Source organism: Bactrocera latifrons, unplaced genomic scaffold, assembly GCF_001853355.1.
Source record: "Bactrocera latifrons isolate USDA-ARS-PBARC rearing strain unplaced genomic scaffold, ASM185335v1 scaffold_5, whole genome shotgun sequence".
Lineage (NCBI taxonomy): Eukaryota > Metazoa > Arthropoda > Insecta > Diptera > Tephritidae > Bactrocera > Bactrocera latifrons.
Genome location: NW_017537156.1, coordinates 3,590,737 through 3,613,302, shown reverse-complemented (window position 1 = coordinate 3,613,302; position 22,566 = coordinate 3,590,737). Strand labels below are relative to the sequence as shown.

The following is a 22,566-nucleotide window of genomic DNA, read 5'->3' as shown; positions in this document are numbered from 1 at the left end:
TTAGTGGTATTTTAGTTTAAGACGTAATTATATAGTAAATATAGGGTATTTATTTAATAATTAGGTGTTTTTCTTCACTCAGTGTTTGTATTTGTGTCTGAATTAGTTTTGTGAGTTTTTCTATCGTCCTTTTGCAATATTCGCAGTTGTATTTGCGCGCCTAGTGTAATTTGCTAGGTTGACATTCCTGCTTCACATCCAGCTGAGCTGACGAAACATTGCATACTTTCAGGCGCGTCATGCAAATTTTTTTTGGCGCGGACACTTTCTGCTGCACTTTGCGCGCCTGGTAGAAATGGGCAGTTCACATTTCTGCTAAAACTGCAGATGTGGTTTTGAGGGATTTGTGATTTTTGTTGATGCGTTATCGATTTCGATGATTTGGCAATGGGAGCGATAATTTGCTTTGAAAACAATGCTTTTGAGAAAAAAAAGAATATTTTTGCGGGAAATTAGGAAATTTAAATATTTTCAACAATGTGAAAATAAAATTGACATAAAATAAACAATTAATTTTAGTTTTAGTTTCAATTTTATTATATTTTCGTTAGACATTCGTGTATTTACTAAATTTAAAAATTCCTAAATATAGTTCGTAATTTATATAATTAAATTATCAGGGGGTCTTATGCAGATACTCATAATTTGCAAGGCATTTTCTTGAAAACCGAATGAATACGAAGCGTAAGCAGCGTTGAAACGATTTTCGAGAAGCTAGTGGTTCGCTTTGGTTTAGATAGATGAAAATTAATATTGTTGCAGGTGTAAGATTACTTGGCTTCCTTGAAGTGTTGCATAAAAAAGTGTTATCATATTCAATACATACATACATAGATGTATCTGTCGTAATGTATTATTAGCGAGTTTGTGTTTTATATGCATATATACATATCTCACATTCGAATATGTTTTGGTTTAGAAAGAAATGCTTATTACCTAGTAACAGGGCACATAAATAATTTTAAAAATACATTTTTCTTCCCACCCTCGTTTTTCCTTTCATAATTTCACTAACGCTGGTCATTTGGTGTGCTCCCAACTCCATCCTTATGGTGACACAATATCCATATATACACATACATACAGAAACATGTATGTTATATAGGTGAAATAAGGGAAATTTACTTTGCCGTGACGCCACTATTCGAACGAATTAAATTTGTTACGGGAAATTTCCCTGCATTATTGGTTGCGGGAAATTTAGCTGTCGACGCCGTAGCTGACAATGACGCTGGCGCAGCCGCATTGTGGGCCTTCGTTGCATCTGCACTCGTTGTTGTGGCCGAACTAATACGATAGTTGCCATTACGAAAGACCACCAACAGCACGGTGATATTATCTACTGAACCACGTTGATATGATTCCATTGTTAACGCCTTGGCGCCAAAGTCTGCTTCGTGTAGATGCTTTTTAACAAAAGTGCAGGCCTCCTCATTGTTAAACGTGTCCCACAGACCATCTGTGGCGAGTATCAGAAATGTGGGCCTGTAAAAAATCGAAAACAAGACAATAATTTCCTTAACAAAACAGTCAAGTAAGGCGCCGCTCACTCACTTGTGATCATTCAAGTCGAAGGTTAATATATCCGGATTGGCTATGACTAGATTTTTGTCCTTCAATGGATAATCGCCGAGCGCACGGGACGTCGCTAATATGCCGGCCACACGCCAAACGCCACGAAATGCGATGAAGCCGCCAGCATCGTGTATGCGCTTACGCTCACGCACCTGTGGGAAAATAAAGCAAATGATTTTTAATTATATAGAGGAGGAGAGTTATTTTGGTAAGCCCTTGCCTGTTGTGGTTTATGATCGAACGACAGCGGTATCGCTATACCACGTGAGTCGCACATAACGCCTCGCGAGTCGCCAACGTTCGCCACGGTCAGTTTGCTGCCCTCGATGACGGCGATCAGTGCTGTGGTGCCGGCAATATTGGTCTGGAATGGAATTAAAATTTAGTCTAATTATAAAAATGGAATTTATTCATTTTTGAATATTATAGTATGTACGAGGGCTGTTTGATGAGAGAATAAATACATTTTCTACTCATTGAAACTTTGTTCTTTTGATTTCTTCGGCTTCACGGAAAACCACTGCCTTATCAAAATTTTTACGCACCTGCTTTTTTGCTGCTTCAACCAGTTTGTAGTCGGCGGCCAAGACTTCGTCTGTGATTAATTTGCCATAATTAATTTTACCATTTTCGATGTAGCATTTAGCGTCGAAATTCTGTGGTGGTCCATTTGCTTTGCCGCCTTCGCTGCCAGCATCTTTACCGCCACCGAATAGAGCATCCTTGGCCGCATTGCTGCCGCGCATTAGAGAGTTCAGCTTGGAAGTGAAGACATCGGTTTCCTTTTGTTGTTTGCCATCTGAGGGTGTCTTGCAATCATCTGCGGTACTGTTGATATGAGGGAAAATATTTAAATAAATATATTACTCGTATGTGATTGTGTTATGTTAATAACGAGAGTCTAGATGAGATAATTTTCATATAAAGTAGCTCAGCTTAGAACAGAATACAGACTACACTACTACACAATTCTGAAAATGAGAATAATGCTTTAATTGGGGCGTTAGAAAGGTATGATCTTGTATTAAAAAAAAAAAACACCTTCGATAAAGGCAAAATCGTAAGCCAGGTACCATTTTCTTGGAGGCCAATTGCAGAAAAAAATGTTTAGAACCGTTTAAATAAAACTGGATAGCAAAATAAAAAAGAAATATGGGTACCACGCAAACAAAAAAAACCTCATTGAGCGGGTGGTTATTGGTGACGAAAAGTGGGTCAGTTACGACAGTATCACTCGCAAACGGTCTTGGTAAAATCTCGGTGCAAATAATGGCCATCATCAGGATTGACTATCAGGAAAGTTTTGTAATATGTTTGGTGGGATCTGAAGGAACCACGCTACTACTATCAACTGCTCCCCTACGTCCAAATTTTTAATTCCGGCCAGTGCTCTCTACAATTGGATTGTCTGATTGAAAAAGTCGCCAAGAAGGGACTGTTCCAAGGGTATTGTGTTCCAATAACACAACGATAGGCCAAACATATCGGGAGTGCCTGAAGCGCCGACAGTTTGGTTGGAATGTTGTTATGATCTGAACCTGGCGCAGGTAGTAGTTTCTGTCTATGCCGAATGGTTTTTGCCGAAAAATTTTCCTCAATACGACCGAGGGTTTCTATGATAGTGCATTTCTAAATGACCCCCAAAATGGCAACGAGTTTTTGAACAAAAGGGGGAATATGTATATGGATTCATGAATGTAATCATTCTAACTATACTAAATAATTGACTTCCTTTTACTGGATTATAAAAAGAAGGCTTTTGGGATAATTAATAAACACAGGAGCGGTGATAAACTTGAGCAAAATGAAATCTACTGATAGGACTGAGTGGATTTAAAAAAATGTATTGAACCAATCGTTACAATTTTTTAAAAACTTTCAAATTAGACTCCTCCTGGGTCGATGCAGCGCTGCCACCGCGATTTCCAAGCATTGAAGACGTCACGGAAGGCATTCTCCGAAATTTTCCGGCCCTCCGAAAAGGCCAAGTGCCACAAAAAAAACCCGGTAAAAATATCAGCTTGTGTAAGAACTGAAGCCGCTCGATCTTCCCAAGCAACATCGTCATCTCTGACGTTTTCCCCAGCCAATTTTTTGTTGAGCGATGAGGCGCATTACTGGCTTAATGGGAATGTAAGCAAGCGAAGTAGCCGCATTTTCAAGAGTTATCATTTTATTCAGAAAAAACAACGGTTTGGTGTGATTTGTAGGCCGGTGGAATTACCAGTCCATATTTCTTCAAATATGATGCCAGTGAGAACGTAACCGGCAATGCCGACCGTTATGAAGCTATGATAACCGACTATTTAATGCCTGAAATTGAAGGTCGTGATCTCGCCGACATTTTGTTTCACTGTTTTGGCGCCACTTCCCATACATCGCATCAATCAATGGATTTATTGAGAGAACATTTCGGTGAGCAGATAATTTCACATTTTGGGGCGGTCGATTGGCCATCAAGATCGTGTGATATCACACCGTTAGACTTTTTCCTGTCAGGATATCTAAAGTCTGAAGTCTATGCAGGCAAATCCGCTTTGATTCAGGCCTTGGAGCAAAACATCACGTGTGTCATTCGTCAGTTACCAGTTTATAATATTATTGAGTTGCTTAAAGTTGTAGATAAACAGGTATACCCAATTTTCAGTCACGATTTTTCGTCGAGAGATCATAAGGCATCTCAATTATTTGGAGCATAAATTACATAATTTCTTACAGGATTTGCTAATTATTTCGACATATGAGATGAATACTAAAAAAAAACTTTTTTTGTATTAACACTGCCACTAAAAAAGCTTCTCAACTCAATTTCAGTACTTAAATATTTGAAAATTTATCACACCTCGTTTGTTAAAATAGTAAATATTTTTATGCGCGTGTTTTTTTCTCGCATGGTTTAAGATCAATTGTTGTATATGGCAACTATTAACTTAACTACCTAATAAAATATTTAATTTCAGCGTACAATATTTAAAAATTGTGAGTAAGTCACGAATTAGTTTGTGCTGAACTCCAGTAAGCTACTTTGTAAGTGGTTACGTTAAGTCAATGGTCTGTGCTGATAAGAAAAGCTACATTCGACCAGTTGGAAACCATTTCATAGTCGGAATAAGGCTGAAAAAAGATGCAAAATTTAATGGACAGTATGGTCTTTATAAGCCCACGTCTTGTTTTTAAATTATAAATTTATAAGAAGACTCGTTTAGATAGAAATTTATGTTTTTTCTCAGTCTCACCATCTTCAGCAATGGTCCCACCAGTTATATTTTTTAACATTACAAAACGAATTATTGAATTTTAAATGCATATTTATAGGCGTTGTGGCGTGTACTTGAAAGCATACCGGCTTGAATCTAACAAAAATGGGCCACAGTAGATTGAGACATGACGTTCAAGGCTGTAATAAAGGCAAATCGAATTATGTAGTTTTAAATTCTATGAAAATCACGGTAATCTCATAAGATTTAAGCTTAAAAATTCCAACTAACCATTTACAATGCAAATTTGGCATTATATTCTACGACTACGATTTTGATGGGGTTGCATTTGCAAAATAGACTACATCGCAAATTTACCAGGCTCTGTTTTGCAAAAATCGTAGTAAAACACAACAAAGAAAAGGAAAGTGTATAAGAAGATTTCGGCATACATATACACTAATAAATATGCACACGACTCAATATATAGTATACTTTTTAATATATAACGCAAAACAATAACATAGACAATGCCGTGCGTTGGCTCGCAATTCTAGCGGATATCTGAATAGATACTATATCTTATGCATTATATATGTATGTTTGTGCGATATGCTTCCACGAGTTTATCGGTCCGCAGGAGGGTCGTATCGTCTTGCCGCCATGTGTTTTGATTTTTGCATTTAAATACATTTAGCGCGTTTATTTCGGTCGGCCGTCGAGAGCACTGGCGAGGGCGTGACGCTTTCAAGCGTGTCAATTGTTATTCGCAAAAGTTTTATTTTAATTTTATTTTATTTTTTGAACTCATACATATTTAATTCCAACTTATCTTGGCGTTTTTGCGCATCTTGAGTTTGTTTGTTTTCTTATGCCAGCGAAATTGTATTGCCCTGATTTATTATTATTCCTTTGACCATTCAATTTGATGTGTTTACTTCGGAGGTACTTTTTCATTTTTCCTTTGCGAGTGGGAAAACATGTGTTAATTAAATCTGCGTACATTGTCAAATTGGAAATTAAAGGAGAAATATTTTCTTTTAACACAAAACGTACAATGAATTTCCGGCGATATTTTTGTTCCAGAACGACAATTTCGTACACAAACGAACACAGAATTGTAGCCACTATCATAAAAYAGGTGCAATATATAAAAAAAAAAAAAATAATAATTGATAATTGTTTAATTGAGTTTAATTTTATTTGAGTTATATTTTCACCAATTTTTTTTTAACAAAAAATAGTAAAACATTTAAAAGTCTTTATTTATTCTTTATAATTTATGTCGTCCCCCTCAAAATAATCTCTCTTGGTCCCAAAACAGTTGTCAAATTCTTTTCCATTCCTCGAAACGATAGCGATTCACATTTAATGTCTTCAGTTGACTCAAAACGGTTTCCCGGAAGCGGTCGTTTGAATTTTCTAAACAGTCAGAAGTCACACGTAGCTTAATCAGGCGAACACCATGGTTGCAAATTTGGCTAAAACTATACGAAGAATCAATGCAGTATGTGAAGGTGCATTATCGTGCGTGGTGCAAAAACCAAGAGATGTCGGCCCATAATTCCCTCTTCTTATTACGATGCATACCGCTCAATAGACAGTTTGGCCAGTGGGATGGAATTCAAAGTGCATTACACCTCGAAAAGCGACTGTTAGCATAACTTTGATTTTTGATCTGCCCAATCCATAAAAAGGAAAACCCCACAATTTGCACCAACTACCTCGGGATAAGCCTCCTCAACATCGCGTATAAGGTTATATCGAGCGAGTATTGTATGAATGATTAAAACCCACAACAAACTGATTGGACCTTATCAGTGTGGATTTAGGCCTGCGTTATAGTTTCAACAATAAAGCGAACAGAAAGCGGAACTCAGAAACCATTCCCCAAGACAGTAGGTCTTTTGTAATCGACACACACTCGGATTTATATTCCACCAATTATTATCAACTGCGCTACATTAACGAACTTCTTTGAGGAACGTGTGTTATCGCTACCAAAAACAAAAAAAAAAAGAAGGGACAAAATTCATTTTTTTTTGGACCGACAAACATTTGATACAGGCTTATAAATTTATTTATATATAGTACATTTCAAGGGCAGCCAGTCTGCGGCTAATTGCATATTACTAAAGCGTCGAGTAACTAACCTGTGACCTCTCCTATTTACATTAAGTATCACATATACCATATTTATATATACACATATACAAGTAGTAAGCATATTAGTAAACTCACCTGTGTGCCTTGCGCAGACTGTCTCGTCGCCGCACTGACGGCTCATTATTCTCCTTATTGCTTTCATCTTTACGGCTTGCCTTCCGCTTCAGGTATGGACTCGCGTCATATTCCGCGTAATCAGCATCGAGTGCTGCTTTTTTATTGCTTTCGGACAGGTGTTGTTGATTGCCCAGCAGCTTTGTTGTTGCGATAATTTTATTGTAAATATTTTTCACTAAAATATCTTTCGCAAAATCTACCGCAAATTCACCGCCGTGACCATCGAAGATGGCAAAAAACGAGATACCTGTATTATTATTGATATTCTCTTCGATGATGTATCTGCAAAGTGTGAAGAAACAAAAACAAAAAGTAAATCATTAAATATTCTGAAGCGTAAGAACAGGTGGTTGATTGATAATGGAAACAGAAATGAATGAAAATAGAAACAGAAAATCTTTCGCGGATTATTTGTTGAGTAATGAGTGTGTTGCTGGTCGCTAGTGGGTATATAAGTATTCTATATGTAATAGAATGTATAGATTTCTTACAAGTAGTATTTGGCACGAGTTGAACGTTTGTGCCTTTGTTTCGTATGGATTGTGTGGATTTCGTTATGAATGAAGCCATGTGGTCGCGGCGCCTTCAATATTAAAGTAAAAGTGAAAAGTAGAGTGGTGCGACGCTGACGCCCCCCCAGGCACGTACACTGTTTTTTGTTGTGTGCAGTAATTAGCTAATGGCATACTTGTTTTGAAATTTTTGTTTACTATGTCCAAGTCCAACTGACATACCCCATAAGCTGATGAGGAGATGATAGCTGCTATTATTACTACTTATAAAAAWAAAAAAGTGCATAATAATTATAATAAATTACTTGAAAGCGAAATAAAAGACGAAAGCAGGCAAGCGACTAAATTAAAATAATCAAGGATTTATGAGGGTAGTTTAGAATTTTCGGAAAGTAATTACTATTTTTTGGATTGTATCTGACAGAAAAATAATAGGTTCTGACGCCATGTACAAAAGAAAATTTGACAGTTTTACTTTGTTGTCATTAAAGGAAAATCTAAACATCGAAGAATTAGCAAATCCAAAGAGAAAACGATGCTCATTGTCTTCTTTGACATCAAAGGCATCGTTCACCACGAATTTGTTCTTCCTGGACAAACCGTCAACGCCAAGTTTTACGTGGAAGTCCTCAAGAGACTCAAATGAAGGGTCAATCGAGTCCGACAAGACATCACCTTTCTTTTGAGACGATAGCGGAGATCCAAGTGCATGCACTTCGACTCTCGAGGCTATTCCGGAGAATGCCTTCCGTGATGCCTTCAATGCTTGGAAATCGCGCTGACAGCGCTGCATCGACCCAGGAGAAGCATATTTTGAAAGTTTTTAAAGAATGGTAACGATTGATTCAATAAATTTTTCTACATCGTCTTAGTCCTATTACTTTCCGGAAGAAAACTATTTACAAATATTTTCATACTAGGTGTGCCCCATAATTCCATTCAATATCTGGTAAATGTGTTGAGTGGGCGACCACATATTTTATAGATCTCGACAATTCTCAAAAAGTTCAGAGAGATATTCTTAGACAGGTGCCGGTATTTATATTAATATGTATATATACTCACATATTACATATCGTAGAAATTACCAATATGCCCGCGGTATGTAACGGACTGATGGAATAAGGTAGCGATGGTTGGAAATGTTTACATCAATTTGTTGACGATTAAAAATTTCCAGTTAACAATTAAAATTTCCAGCTAAGGCTAAGTGAAATATTAGCAGATGTACATGCGAAAATCAGCCTTCAATAAAATAATTGCGCATGGCGAAGCATCGAAAACAAAACAAAGAAGCAATGCTGTCATTAAAATATAAACAATGAGACGGAGATTCGCAAAATCACGCCTTGCATGACAAAGGCAAGGCATTTCATTAATAAATGAGTTTTAAAATCAAAAGCGCACGCTTACCGAGAATGATGATTTCGACTTTCGACGAAAGTTGATAACTAAGCGTGACCAAAAATTTTTTTGTCATCAATGGAAGTTTTCTGGCAGAATGTTGTAATTTCAAATCAATAATTCGAATATACAAAATTAACTTTGTGTGCTAAAACATAATATTAACGCGTGCGGACATGAACTTGAACCATAGAAGGGATTAAAATTTTTCTATGTTTATTAAAAATACATACATATGTATATATGTATGCATAACTTAGTACATATGTTAATAGAAAAAAAACTTGATAAACACCGTGGGAATTGAGCGGAAGCTTTGCAGACTTTTCTGTTTACGTCAGAGCTAATCCAAAAATTTTTTTAAGCTTCTTTTTCATACCTAATGTTTGAATTTCCTAAAGATCAGAGTTTGTCTATGATAAAAAAAAAACCTCTTGAGTGAAGTAATGTTTGATTTTACGGCTTCAGACTTCAGACCTGGAAAATCAACAACTGCTCAGATATTCACAATGCGCCAAATCATGGAAAAAGACCCATGAAAAGAAAATTGGCACACGCCACCTTCTGCCTTTATGCCGCTATGTCTGAATTTTGTATCCCCGCAAAACTTATAAGGCTGTGTATACTGACAATGAGCAATATCAAAAGCCCTGTCAGGATTGGAAAGGACCTATCCGAGCCGTTCGATAATTCGAGCTGCAGAACTGAATAGAGAAGGTACAATCTTCTACACGAGTGTAGAACTGCTGGCGTATGCCGATGACATCGATATCATTAACATTGAACAAAGACACAAGACAAATGGGTCTGGTAGTGAACGAGGGGCAAGACGAAATATCTCCTGTCATCAAACAAACTGTAGTCACATTCGCGACTTGGGTCCCATGACACTGTTGATAGTAATAACTTCGAAGTCGTAGATAATTTCGCCTATCTTGGAACCAGCATTAACAACAACGTGAGCATCGAAATCCAACGAAGAATATCTCTTGCCAACAGGTGCTTCATCGAACTGAGTAGGCAATTGAGAAGTAAAGTCTCCACTCGACAAACAAAGACCAAAATCTAGAATTCACTCATCATCCCGTCCTGCTATTTAGTACAGAGGCATGGACGTTGACAACGTCTGATGAGTCGACGTTACGAGTTTTCGAGAGAAAGTTTCTGCGGAAGATTTATGGTCCTTTGCGCATTGGCAACGACGAATACCGCAGTCGAAGGAACGATGAGCTGTACAAGATTTATGACGGCATTGACATAGTTCAGCGAATTAAGAGACAGCAATAATAAGAGCGAATTAAGAAACGATGGTTAGGTCATGTCATCCGAATGGATGAAAACTCTTCCGCTCTGAGCGTATTCGACTCAGTATCCGCCGGTACTATACTATAAGTACAATCTCTATAAGAGAGAGATAATTCTCAAAGAATTAATTGGCAACAACCAGGGTAAAAACAGAATCATTGCGGGCAAATTACTAGGCAAAATGAATAGTTTGTTCAAAGCGGCCACTAGAATTTATATGCTTCCAATTTTATTTCGACCTAATCTTCCAAAGATTTAAGTATAATCAAAATTCGAGTAATGCAAGTTTTGGTATTTAAAAAAAAATATAGCTCCTAGCTACTTTTTCCTGTTGTCAGACCTTAATAAAATCTTGGTAGGAATGGGATTGCTGAACTGAGATTATTCACGTCTGCCTTACAATAAAGCGAGCGAGAAGTTGAAAAAGCACTATAATACATACATACATATATTGCCATCGATTGTTGAATAACAAAACGGTTCTTTCGATAAAAAAATTGTTTTTCTCTAAAAGGTTATAAGCTTTTCAGCCGCTCAGTTATTTTTAGTCACATATGTACATATATAAATATTATACATATATACATATTAAAGACAATCTGGTATGCATTATGTATGTAGCACATAAAGGCGAAGAAAAAACTTTTGTTTACTGAACATAATTCTTTCGGCGTACTTAATTAATTGCAAGTGAAAGGTATAGAATATATTCAAAAGAAAAAAAAGAAAAAATACTTAAATTCATTAAGCAGCATATGTAATGATGGCAAATGGATACACAAATATTATTAAAAATATAAATAAAAATGTGGGGCAATAAAATGAAAGAAAATCACATAATGAAAAAATTATAAAAATGCGTATATATAGTATAATGAAAACATAAAAAGCTAAATTTAAAAATACTTCATGTTTAAGAATAATTTAAAAAAGTAAGAAAAACAAGTGCCCTGCAGCTAAATTAATAATAGAAAAATTATATACTAAGCATACCGAAGAAATATTAATAAAATTTATTGCGCCAAAAAAACAAATACAAAATTAAAAGCTCAAATTTGATTTTATTTCTATTTTTTGTTATTTCTTCGTCTACTTCTGTGGATTTTATATTTTCGTGTGGCAGAAAAGCAGAATACGTGAAAATGTTGAAAAATGTTCTCCATACGAATATGAAAAGTGTGATATTCGAAAAATGTCGTTTTGTGGCGTGAAAGTGGTGACGAAGAATGCCGCTGCTGTCATTTGCGACATTATAGAAAATTAGTGGGCGTGTGTGCTTACATACATATGTACATATATATTATATGTATTATGCCCCAATATTAATGTGTACATTTATATGTGTATATGAAGCTTCAAAAGAAACATTAACATTTATTATTTTATATATTACAATATAAAAATATATGTGTGTATGTACATACATATGTATGTATGTGTATGACATAGATACTATTTGAGAATATATGGCTGTGCATCTAGTGAAAGTCAATGTTAATTTCATGAAGAATTTTACATAAAATTATTCTGACGTTTATTTAAATGAAAATATTATTATTTACATTAGCCAAAAGAAAATTAAATAAATTCAGTTTAATTTACAGAAAATAAATTAAATGTAGTTTAAAATGTTTGCAACAGAAATTAGTTTTGTTTATGATTATCTAGAGGATTTATAGTATACGATTTTGTAGCAATTTATGGGTAGTGGAAAAAGTTTTTTCGTATTTTGTCAATAGATGTCGTTGCAGTCGTATATCTACAGAGTCACCAATTACATTGTGTCATATCATCGGTGTTGGAAAGGTGAGATTTTAAGCTTCATTTACAAATTAAATTCGGGGAAGTTTAAAAAAAAAACTCCAAAATGAGTGAAAATAATAAAGAAATGCGCTATATTTTGAAATTATTGTATAAAAAAGGTAAGAATGTCACGCAAGCCACCAATGAAATTTGTGAAGTGCTGTAACAGTTCGTGTAACACAACAATGGTTCGCTCGCTTCTATTGTGGAAATTTCAATGTGAAAGATGCACCTCGCTCTAGTCGACCTATCGTTGAGAAAATTGATAAAATTATGGATAAGATTGACCAGGACCGTCACATAAGCAGCTATGGTATCGCTAAGGAACTTAACATTCATCATCAAACGGTTTTGAACAATTTAAAAAAAGGCTGGTTACAAAAAGAAGCTAGATGTTTGGGTACCACTTGAATTATCTGTGAAAAATTTAATGGACCGAAAAATTTAAGACCTGCCATTCTATACTGAAACAAAATGAAATCGAACCATTTCTGAAACGAATCGTAACAGGAGACAAAAGTCGGACCAAATACGACAATAATGTGCGCAAAAGATCATGGTCCAACAAATGGTCGCAAAGCCGGGATTGACTGCTCATAAGGCGTGTGCACCATCGGACTATCATTTGTTTCGGTCAATGCAGAACTCCCTTAATGGAGTAAAGTTGGCTTCAAGAGAAGTACTTGTCGCAACTTTTCATCGATGGAATAATGGCAAGCAGTGGTCGACCAAAATTGTATATGTTTGGATCATAAAAGATCATTATAAATATAAAAACAAATAAGTTGAAGTTTGATTAGAAATAAGAAAATACTTTTTCGACTACCCTATATTATACTTCTAGCCAATAGACAAATAAACATATAAAGGGCGTAAAAGTGATGGAAAATCCACATCTAATGATAAATATTCAATAATAATAATTTCAAATCAAATATATTTTTTAATTAAACTATTCACTGCAATTTTTTTTTTTTCTTAAACAACTCATTTCCAGGAATGTTTCAAGTTATCATCAATAAATAATCAGCAGTTTCGGTCGCTAATCGGGTTTTATATACACGTTCTAGTATTTTCAGAGAATTGAAGTGCTATTGCTGGCGTTTAAATATTTTTCCCCTTCACTGAATTGAAATGAACTACATGGTAATTAGTGAGGGGAAATGATAATATCTGACTATATAATGAATATTATTTGTAATCCGCGAATACAAATAGAAAAAAACAAATACATGGAAGGATGAAAGTTCCTTTATTTCCTCAGACTGAATTGAAATGATAAGAGCACGAAAAACGGTAATCGATAACGGTGATGGGGAAAACACGAGTAGATTGCCACACGGTATGTATGTTTTATGTAAGATATGTATAAGTAGAGTAACTAAGCGTAGTTCGTTAATTACTTGGGATTTTATTCTAGGCAACATGATTTATTCCGATTTACGTAAGTAAAAGATAAATATATATCTTTTATACCCTGCTCAGAGAAAAATAATTTTACCATGAAGTATGTAACACTCTGAAGAAATGGGGACCCTATAAAATACATTTATATAAATGATCCGCGTGATGAACTGAGTTAATTTAGCCATGTCCTTCGCCTATCAGTACATGAGCGAACTAGTCCTTCAGTTTTTGAAATATGACGTGGAATTTTGTTTAAATTTTTTCCTTTAAGAAGCTACTCATTTGTCGGAACGGCTGACAAATTCGCTGTATTTCACAAGATTTTCGATCTTTACGAAATTCGCAATGGATTATTTACCACGGCAAGGGTACAATTTCCAAACGAATCTTTAAATCGGACCGCTGTACCATATAGCTGCCAAACAAACTGAGATATCAAAATGTTTTGGTATGTAGCAGTTTTTTTTTTTTATTTGTGAAGGGCATTTAAGCTTCGGTGCGGTCGAAGTTAATGTTTTAATTGCACTTTTTTCATAATTTTATTTGATATTAATCTAGAAACATGCAATTTAAATGTCGTAATTATACTCGATTTTCGATAATACATTACTTTATTACGTCATTACTTTATCTGGTGTTTTTGCTGTTGTCGACCTTTAGGCCACCTTGATTGGGTGGCATACTGTGTCGGATCTTTAGGTAGGGGGTGTAAGATGGGTGGGATTCATTGGGCATGAAAAAAAGTGGTCAGAGCCATATGGTAAATATTTATTTATCTTTAACTAATTTGAATCAGTTAAATTTTTTAACACAAATAATTACTATTGCTTTCAAAATATGGTATTTTAACTCGCAAGAGCAGGGTAAAAGGTCACAGGAGTTTGAAATTCAAAAAGCTTTCCGACTGGCTTCTTCAGAAAATTGAAAACGAATAGATCACTCACGGATTGTTTTCAAAGCCAGGAAGCTGTCGACAGATTCACCGGATCTTAGGACAAAAACGAAATATTGAATATTATTTGTAGCTTTCAGGATTTTTGTGTAAAATATCTAAAGAAATCTGTGAACACCTGTTCTACCCTATCATGCATCATTTAATATGTTGATACTTGAACTGTGTTGCAATAATTAATGGAATCTTACTGGAAACCATTAGCGGTTGTCATTATTTATATGAATTTATGTATTGTTTTTTTATTGTTGACGTCAAGTAATTTACATTTACATATACCTACATATGTAGACTCCATACTCTCTCATTGAATATTATATTAGTGTTTATTGTTAATTATACGTTTCTTGAAACTTTTTACGTATGAATTTTGAAATGATTTTGCTAAAACATTTGTAAGACAGCTGAATACAACTTTGTTCAGAGACTTTGAAAAAATTAATCGACAAAATGTGTTCATTATAAGTATGTTTATTTTTAGCGGTTGTAACTTATTTCGGCGATTGCAATTTTTTGGGTGAATATGTGGTGGCACCAAGTAATAGTATATGTTATATGTTTTTGTATCAAATATCTAAACCAAAGTATCGCAATGATATTGAGTAAGTAAGAAGACTGAATTAAACCGCAAAGTTGCCAAGATAGCAACGAAAGAATACATACTTACATACATTTATACCTTTGTACACTTCTATACAATATATATGTATATGTATAGTATATAGTATGTATATATTTTTATATAAAAAAATAAAATCTAGCAGTGCATTAGCGCACATCTTTATATACATATATACATTAGGATGGGTAAATTTTTTTTTAATTTTGCTCAGATACCCTGAAAATATCGTCCCAAATGACGAAACAAAAATATTTTGCTAAAGTAGGAACTCTAAATAGTAATAACAACAAAGGTTAATGCTAACAGGTGATGCTTTATGAATTTTGATTTCCCATATAGATAAGAAGTAAATAACACAGCAACATTTAATATAAGAAAATCACATGAAACCTCTAGGATTAATTGGGAAGGATTACATATTCGCCTCCGGCTTATATTCGAAATTTGCGTCGTCGCATTAACGACTGTGATTTGTTTATCAAACAGTAAATAAGTACTCCATTTTTGAAATGTTTTGTTACGTTTTGTAAATAGCTTGTTTACAAGTCTGTAAATCGCAAATAATCATGCTCAAAAATGGATGAACCAGCTGAAATCACTTCGATTGCCGATAGTCATACAAAAAAGTCTGTGGTCTCTTTGGAGGGATTTCAAAGTGATCATTAATTATAGGCTTTTTGGCCTACAATAAAGTGCATTCTGATCAGTCACACAAATTGTGTGTTGCACTTAAACAGAAGAGGTCACCAGGACGGCAAAAACCACTTAGACCAGTTTTTTGACTGTAAGGATAAAAACTTTCATGAGCGCGGCGTCAATCTTTCGGTCGAAAAATGGAAAAAGGTATTGCATCAAAATGAAAAAGGTATTGCATCAAAATGAAAAATATATAGCTTCATAAAATGTTTTACAAAATAAAAATAATAAAAACGTGCTTAAATTGTAGCAAAACAAAAAAAAAACTAAATTACTGAACGAACAAACCATAATATAATTTTCCAGTATGTTTTTGCCTTTATTTATTTTTCGATTCAATTTATATTCCTCGAATGCTATTTGTTAAAAATCAACTAGTAAGGTTGATTTATTTTATATGATGGGTTTACATCTCACAGTGCGATATAATAAATGAAAATGCAATAATATATGCAACAATATGTATGCAACTATGTACATATATACATAGGTAAATGGTGTAGCAAGGCGCTGGGCCAGCGCCGCTTTTTGCGTCAATCTGAATTAACTGCAAGCTTATATATAAAAACGTTCACATATGTACACACATTAAATGCACATAAGTATGCGTATAAGAGTGTGTATTTCAATAAAAATAAGCGCAAGATCTATAAATACAAAACTACATGCATAGATACAAGCATTTCTTTAAGCTTGCACACATGATAGAATTTATTACAATTCAGCTGCGCGTGTTCTACATATACATACATGTATGTATGGATGTATGTAAGTATGTGCGCATGTATTTAGCGCAATGAACTCTCACATTTTGCTAACTTAGCACATTTCATAACTTAAAAGAGATTAGGAAATCTAAAGCGATCAGCCGACTAAAGAAACTTTTAGCAAATTGTTTAGAGTGGAAGGTTAAATCGATTTATGGACACTTTTATGATTATTTATGTATGCTTATCAACATCTTATCAGTGATTTACTATCGCTAACGCGACGTGCGTTTACATTAATTTCTATTCATGTATTTCCTAATATATAATATGTAAGAATTACCTAATATTCTGTAACGAAGCGATTGTGCAAAAAACATTGAAGCGTTTATGTATATTTGTTTGTTATACAAATTTTTAAACGTTACATTGTGAACGTAATTACATATTTTGTTATTGCCCAATAATAAGTAATTATTGTAATGTAGATACGAGTGCTGATTGATTGATGAGCTTAAATTTGAAATGTATAATAAATAAAGCAAACATTTTATTTAACGCTTTTATGTACTCCAATAACTACTATAATCTCACTACCAATGACTGTTTTTTATAAAAAAGATTTGCTTGCTTTAATGCGTAGAAAGTCCTTGACCTACATGCATTGTGTTCATTTGACATATACATATGTATGTAGATAAGTATGTGTTAATTAATGCAGACATTTTTGGGTGAAAATCTGTGTATGGAATACATTATAGCTCATACCTGCATAATTATGTACATATGACAAAACGTGCAAACATATCAAATTTGGTTTTAATTTCGTTTTGCTCTTTATTTTGTCACTCACCTGTCTTCCATACGTGGTCTTCGTCCGAGTAACGCATAAACGGCACTTTGTTGACGCACCTCTTCCCAACATTGATAATCACCCTGACCGCTTGCCTCACTTGTCAACTTCAGGCGATTTGCCTTCTGACGACCAAGTGTGGTTTGTATTCGCCCCAATAGACCACGACTCCAGGCATCAACAGCTTGTAAGTAAATTAAGAAAATAAAAATAATCACTCCGAAAAGTATCACTTCGGGTCGTAGCAGATAGAGGCGACATAATTTCCATATGTACGCCAAAGGCGAATTGATGGACGAAAAGCCCACAGCGAATTTCGATAGAATCTTCATATGGGAAACGTATGCTTGATAAAAGACTTTATCCTCCAACTCGTCATCCATGTGTCGACTATAATTTCACTTGTATTTTATAGATATTAAGTATAATTATATTAACACTTTTAATGTGTGTTTTGCTTGTGATTTCAGTAGTACACTTTTTGGAACAGCTGACTTGTAGTTTTTGTTTACTTTTTATGGGTCACAGTAGTGATATCGATTGTTTTGACTAGTGGTAAAGTAAACATGAATATATGTATGTACATACATGAATATACGAATGTATGCATGTAAGTATATACATACATATGTACATACATATATATTTAATTGACTTGGCGCACTGACGTTTACATAATACATGAGTTTGACACTGGAGCAGACAACGTCGTGCCTACTAAGTGGGTAGTTTTTGGGCACATAATAAATAAAAACAATAATTAGAGGCCAAACAGCAGTTATAAATAATATATAGAAGGGTATAGGTACAATTTCACATTGGTTTACTACCAAGGTTTAAAAAATGAAGCTGATATCTTAATGTGCATGATGTGAATAATTAAAGCTCTAAATAAATATTGAATTGCGGTTGGTGGTTACATACATACATTTTACTCTAGCGCGCACATTGGGTGAAAGAAAGATTAGAAAAAAAGGATATTTCAAAACAAAATTTTAAATTAAATACACCACATACATATGTGATTTATTAAATTTAACGAAAATGTTTTATTTTTAGGGACCACACTTCCCGTCACAAAAACCGTGACCAAAAAATTATCATGAGACTCAAAGCACGTATTCACTGATTTCTCTCAAATAAACGGCCAGAACATATGCCACTGTTCATCAAACTCTTTGGCAAAAGTGAAACGTCGGTGCTCGATGCCTTTAGCCGCAATTGGGGTATCTGTCTAACGGGGGATAACGCAGACTACAACACCAGCCAATTTTTCTTTTTTCTTGTTGGTATATATTTGCTTTTCACATCGTTCGAATTTCACATATTCAAATTTTATTACACACTGTCTTCGTTTTTATCCAACAACACAACTAATATAATTTTTTTCACAAAACCTCGCCTCACCGGTGTCGTTATTGTTGCGTGCCAAGAAATCACAAATATTCTTTTTACTTTTCGTTTTTGCTTTTGAATTTCTTTATTTAAAATTACGTACTTTTTCGCCGAATGTATTAATCAACTGAGTCAATTAATGTAAAACAAAGGTCATTTAAACGTATTATTACTGTGAAGTAAGAAAATTGCTGCAACTTGCGCTGAAAATTCTTGGAGAGCACATCAGGAAAGAGCAATGCCCTTTTTATATAGGTGACCCGTTCGCTGTAAACGTACTGAAAACTGCAACGTTCATGTAATTTTTTCTCTTTCTTTTCACTTAAAATGCAATTTTTATTTTTATGCGCTCGACATCACACACGCATTTCCCACTTGTTGACACTAACGGAATTTATCGACGACTGGCCAAAGCAATATACGAGCTCCCAATTCGCCCTACAAATAGCCCCAAAATAACAGCAAATTTTCGCACAACAACAAAGTGATAAACAGCGGAACGGGTGGGAATAAAAACGACAGCTGTGTGCAGCCTTACCAGAAGCTTTAAAATGTTTATTCCAATGTTTCCATATTTTGGCGAAAAAGATATTTCATAAACATGTCAGCGCAGTAATGAGTTTATTAAATTATTATATTTAAAAAATTCATTAATCAAAGTTATAACTTTTATTAATCGGGGCTGCCCAGTTTACTGTTACTTTAGCTTCTGTAATGATATGAAATATGGTAAGCCTGTGAAACGGTACAGAGTGGTATAAAGCAAACAAATGATTACAGATCGTCTACACTGTGAATAATTTATGAACACGTGAGTGAAAATATTCGTTGTGATTTTTTGGCAAGACATTTTACAAAGAGTTACCCGCGTTTGAATATTGCGCAACCCAGAGAAATACCGCTATAACAACAACAACCGCTATTGTCTTGGCAATAGTAAAGAGAAGAGAGAGCCGAAATTCTATAAATTGGTTTATGGAGCCTGGACCAATCTCCGTAGCGATTTCAATAATTTGACCTACTTGATACCCTATGATTCACCAATATAACGAAAATCAGTAGGGGACTAGAATACGTACAGGAAATTATTACCACCTAATTTAACGGAGGATTTGGGCCATGTGTGGAGGAAAGTTCTCTGAGCGCAATTCACTTGGGAGTGGTCAGGAACGATTCTTTAAGACATGGTTCAAGCAACTCACGACATCCAGTCTTATCCAAAAAACATCCGTTTGAAGGCGAACTACAGTGAGAAAGCGAAACATTCCTTCCCTGAGTTCTGAGCTGGGTTTGGGACCCGATACGTAAAAAACAACCCCAATGAAACCAACCAAACAGCTTCGGATAAGAGTCTTAAACGCGGCTATAACCGCGTAAGCACTGTTTACGCAAAAAAAAAAGGAAGAAGAAGAAGAATTTCAATTAATAATTTTAAAGAGTTGACAAACAGTATATTTCTACTAAATTGTATCTGTTAGATCCGACTTCGGGACTTTCCATACATTAACATGCACAACAATGTAACCTAATATGAGCCTCTGGTCTTCATGTGTTTAACCCCCACTTGAGTTTCACCTCTTCTAAGGGTTATTTAGTATAATTACTTCAGTCTGCTAATCACATCTTACAGTTAATTTTTCTGAATGCAAGTGGGTCTCAAGAGTTGCTCTCTATTTACGAAAACTACTTCCGCACTTTTAACTATATTATAACCAATACATATTTACATATTTCCGGCCCTACGTCTATGTAAAGTGTTTGGCTGTGATTGCAATTTAGCCATACATGTGTATGTACATGTGAATATGTATTCTAATAACATTGTATTTAGAAAATATGTATTATACTTGGAATTCACAAATATCTGCCTATATTATGCAAACCGCTGCTATTTAAGACATGCAGACGGCGAATGCCCAGAGCAGAGACATGTATTTGCTTATATGCATAAGGATTAGCAATGTCTAAAGGTGAGAGTTCCATTTCAAAAATAAAAAATATATATGTATGTACATATTTAGTTCTTCGCATGTATACAATAAAAATGTATGCACTTCTCATGACGATTTTCAAGCACCATATTTCTCACTGGTTTAATATTTTCATCAGTTGAAGAGGCTGAAGGTCGTCCAGAAGCAGGCATGTCTTCAACGTTCTCTCGACCGTCTTTGAAGCCTTTGTACCACTCGTAGGCTTGTGCTTTTGAATCATCGTAAGCCTTTTTCAACTTTCGCAACGATTCCGCACACGAAATATGGTTAGAAATACAAAATATGAGACGAAATCTTGGTTCGATATTTTTATTCATTGTCAAAACTGGGGTGCACCGACTTAAGCAGCTCCTGTAAACAAACTAGCTGATAGTTCGCGCTCATATTTGGCCTAGTAACTCAGCACAGTTCTACCAACATAGCAAAATGCATTGAAATATCGTTTACACGGGGAATTACAATTTCTGGGTGCTTGTTTGTAACAATGTACATTGGTATTTTGTTTTGGAACTTGAGAATTTAGACTTTGTAAGTACAATTATTTCAATTATTTACCTGTATTTATAGTAAGTGGACGTTTCAGCGAGTTATATGCGCGAAGCTCCATTCTACTGATTGTTTCCTTCGTTTGTTGTTGATGATTAAGTTTTTGTGGCTGAGGACGCTGATAATACTTTTTCAGATCCATTGTATGAATGCTAAAGGAATCCAGCTTCAAGTGTGAACACTCTTTACCTGCTTGCCAATAATACTGACTCATTCAACTTGTATTTTTATCAATTAATACGAATTTTTTGGTTTTTTTTTTTAATTTAATAAAGTAATATATTCACTTTTTATGTTAATTATTATTAAATTACACTGAGAATAGTAGTTATTATTTGATTATTAATGATTTTTAGTTTCTTTTTTATTATTATTATGACTTAATTTAAATTTGATTTAATCAATTACGAATTCGAAAATGCTTTCCATTTTCACACTATTAATATTTTCTAATAATTACACAGCACGTAAATTTTAATTTGCACAGCCTTTAACACTTTTCAATTATTTTACATATTTTCGAAAAAAAAAAGAAATAATAATTTTTCGATTACTTCAATGCATACGCGCACTGGTTCGTATTGTGTGTGGTGTGTTAATCAAATTGCAAGTTCGTTAGCTACTTCGCCAATCATAAAAAAATTAACAAATAAATTCACAGCTGCAGTTAAAATTAAGTTACGCGATTTCGAATTTTGTCGAACTTATTATTGTTGTCCCCAACGGCACACTAAACTTATTATTTCAACGCGTTCGAATATTCTTCCTTGTCGCAGCAGCAGCGGCGTTTGCAGTCGCCGTCAATATTGCTGCCTTTGCTGCCGAGGCATGTGCATTGTTTTTACATCGGCATAGTCATTATTATTTATTATTGCACCGCAGTGTTTTTTGCTTGTTCTCTTTCGTTTGCATTTCACCGAAATTCGGTTGCGCTTAATAAATGTTTAAGGAACTAACAAAAACACTTGCTGGCAATGCATAAATATTACATATAGTATCGCGAAACAATTATATTTGCACGCGCAAACACACACATTTACAGAAATAAATGTGTTTTTAAGTAAAAAAAAAAGCAATTTTAAGGAAACAAGCAAAATGAAGGTAATAAAAAACATTGAAGAGCGTGAGGAGCAAACTAAACGTTGCCGACAGCTGACTGTTATTTGTTGCTTGCGACGAAAAAGTGAAAAATGGCATGACAAATTAATATGATGTGTGTATCCTGTAGGAAAATTATATGCGCAAATGGTCTAATAACAAAATAATTAAATTAATGGTTAAAATTAAATAAATAGGAAAATAAAAATTTTTATGTTAA

At 34.5% G+C, this 22,566-nt stretch overlaps 1 protein-coding gene across 5 annotated transcripts; it reads right to left on the bottom strand.

Moving 5' to 3' along the window:
* Positions 1 to 562: 562 nt before the first annotated feature.
* Positions 563 to 21,513, bottom strand: LOC108973718 (protein phosphatase 1L). 5 transcript variants are annotated; one of them, XM_018941152.1, is made up of 7 exons: positions 21,258 to 21,513; positions 17,317 to 17,500; positions 7,014 to 7,337; positions 2,121 to 2,403; positions 1,796 to 1,939; positions 1,555 to 1,727; positions 563 to 1,485 (listed from the first exon to the last, which is right to left on the bottom strand). In XM_018941152.1, exons 1-7 carry the CDS (start codon positions 21,460 to 21,462, stop codon positions 1,122 to 1,124), a joined length of 1,677 nt encoding a protein of 558 aa, XP_018796697.1. In that variant the 5' UTR covers positions 21,463 to 21,513; the 3' UTR covers positions 563 to 1,121. The 5 variants fall into 5 exon arrangements, with proteins under 5 accessions (XP_018796697.1, XP_018796701.1, XP_018796698.1 ...); XM_018941156.1 differs by lacking the exon at positions 21,258 to 21,513 and adding an exon at positions 18,714 to 19,165 and having other exon boundaries at positions 17,317 to 17,865; XM_018941153.1 differs by lacking the exon at positions 21,258 to 21,513 and adding an exon at positions 18,724 to 19,165 and having other exon boundaries at positions 17,317 to 17,865.
* Between the last annotated feature and the right edge of the window lie 1,053 nt (positions 21,514 to 22,566).